This window comes from Aplysia californica, unplaced genomic scaffold, assembly GCF_000002075.1.
Source record: "Aplysia californica isolate F4 #8 unplaced genomic scaffold, AplCal3.0 scaffold00350, whole genome shotgun sequence".
NCBI lineage: Eukaryota > Metazoa > Mollusca > Gastropoda > Aplysiida > Aplysiidae > Aplysia > Aplysia californica.
Genome location: NW_004797620.1, coordinates 13,941 through 15,874, shown reverse-complemented (window position 1 = coordinate 15,874; position 1,934 = coordinate 13,941). Strand labels below are relative to the sequence as shown.

At 37.6% G+C, this 1,934-nt stretch overlaps 1 protein-coding gene across 1 annotated transcript in view; it reads right to left on the bottom strand.

The window, feature by feature from the left end:
• Nucleotides 1–1,380, bottom strand: part of LOC101851588 (5-hydroxytryptamine receptor 1A) — a 112,345-nt gene extending 110,965 nt beyond the window's left edge. Inside the window, exon 1 of the mRNA XM_035970967.1 lies at nt 1,299–1,380. Within this exon, the coding sequence (XP_035826860.1) occupies nt 1,299–1,380 (82 nt within the window). The remainder of the gene's footprint in view (nt 1–1,298) is intronic.
• Between the last annotated feature and the right edge of the window lie 554 nt (nt 1,381–1,934).

The following is a 1,934-nucleotide window of genomic DNA, read 5'->3' as shown; positions in this document are numbered from 1 at the left end:
AAGAAGCTTTTTTTTAAAGCATTTCCTTTCATCTGACTTCTATCTTCCACAACATTTAAGGAACGTAGAAGAACAGTCGTGAAAATAATGCCCAAAGACCTTTATAAAATTTAGAATTCTGTTGGGCTCTACAGTGTCACTTAGAGATGGGTGTTAATTCTGTTATTTGTTCTTGTAAAATAATTTCATATCATTACTATCTTTTTTCCATTTTCTTTTTTCTTCTGTCTCAACTTTCATATCTCCTTCCTTCTTTCTTTCTTTTCTTTCTTTCCCTTCCTCCGTTCTTTTATCTTTCCTTTCTTCCTTCTTTCCTCCGTTCTCTCCTTCCCTCTTTGCTTTTTTTTCTTAACTTCCTTCTTCTTATCTCTTTCCTTCTTTTTTTTCCCTTTCTTGCAACCTTAAATCTTCCTACCCTTTTTTATCTGCCTTCCTTCCTCAATATTTTCTTCCTTCTTCGTTCTCTTCCTGTTTCTCTCTCTTCCTCTTTCTCCCCGTTCTTCTCCACTTTTCTCTCCTTTCTTCTTCCTTTTTGCTTTATTCTTCCGTCTTTCTTTCGGCTTTTCTTCCTTACTTTCTTCTTCTATGTCTTTTAATTTAATCTACTGTCTCTGTGCTTGTCTAGAAGGACCTATACCATACTCATGCAAAAATATGCATTGAAAACTGATAAAATCACGAAAAAATCACAATTTAATAACACACCCTCCCCCCTCCCCCCAAAAAAAATATCCAGACAAAACCTACAACTCCCATCCCCCACCCCATCTCCTCCCCAACAATACACACCCAGAACCATATATTGAGTTTGTAAATAACTGCTCTGTTATAAGACCACCCCCCACCCCCCAACAAACCGTTGAAACAAAACAAACTAACAAATAAACAGCTTTCTGAAAAAACAAAAAGTGAACAACATGAACAAAAATAGTAGCAAAATGAAAGCCTTTTCCTTACGTCAGGGAACCTTGACCACTCAGACCCTTCATGGAGGACTTGTCTTGGCAGACACGTCTATAAGACAACAAGTGGGACAAAATACGACAAAAATAGATTTCAAAAACTGGACAAAATTGCACAAAAGTAGGGCCTAAAAAGGAACAAAAATAGGACACAAATAAGACAGAAAAAAAATAAAACAGGAAAAAACAACCCAGAACAAAAAAAAAAAAAACATTAAAAGGCTTGGAACAATTAATCAACAAACTACATTAAAAAATATCTTGATAAAAAAGCAAGAAAAACACAACAAAAACGATTCTCAAAAAGAAAATGTAATGAATTACCTTTTGACCTACCCCAGGAACCAGCTCGGTACAGGCTGCCATACCCACATAGCGGACAGATTCCCTCCTGAAGGTCATGGAGGACTCTTGGCATGAGACCTCTTTATAGGACTAAACTAGGACAAAAATAGGACAATAACAGAGCAAACATAAATAAAAATAGAGCAAAAATGGGGCAGAAAAATATGACAGAAATTGGAGAAAAAAATCAGTTAAAAAAAGCAACGAAAAAAATAAAAAATTCTTTAAACATCACAAAAAGCTTCGAAACTTGTTTTTTTTAAGCCAAAAAAATATAATACAAAATAATGGAACGCATAACTAAACGTTTTACCTTTCTCCCTCCCTCCCACAGGAACCATGCCCACTCAGACAGTGAGCAAGGAGCTCTGTACAGGCTGCCACACCCCCATAGAGGACAGATACCTCCTGAAGGTCATGGATGACTCCTGGCATGAGACCTGTCTACAGTGCGCCCTCTGTCGGGCCCCGCTCACTGGATCTTGCTTCTCTAGGGATCGGAAGTTTTACTGCAAACACGATTATGACAAGTAAGTGCTGCCTGTTGTGTTTGTGTGTGTTGGAATGTGTGGGTGTGTGTGTGTGTGTGTGTGTGTGAGTTTGTGTGTTATGTGTGTGTGTGTGTGT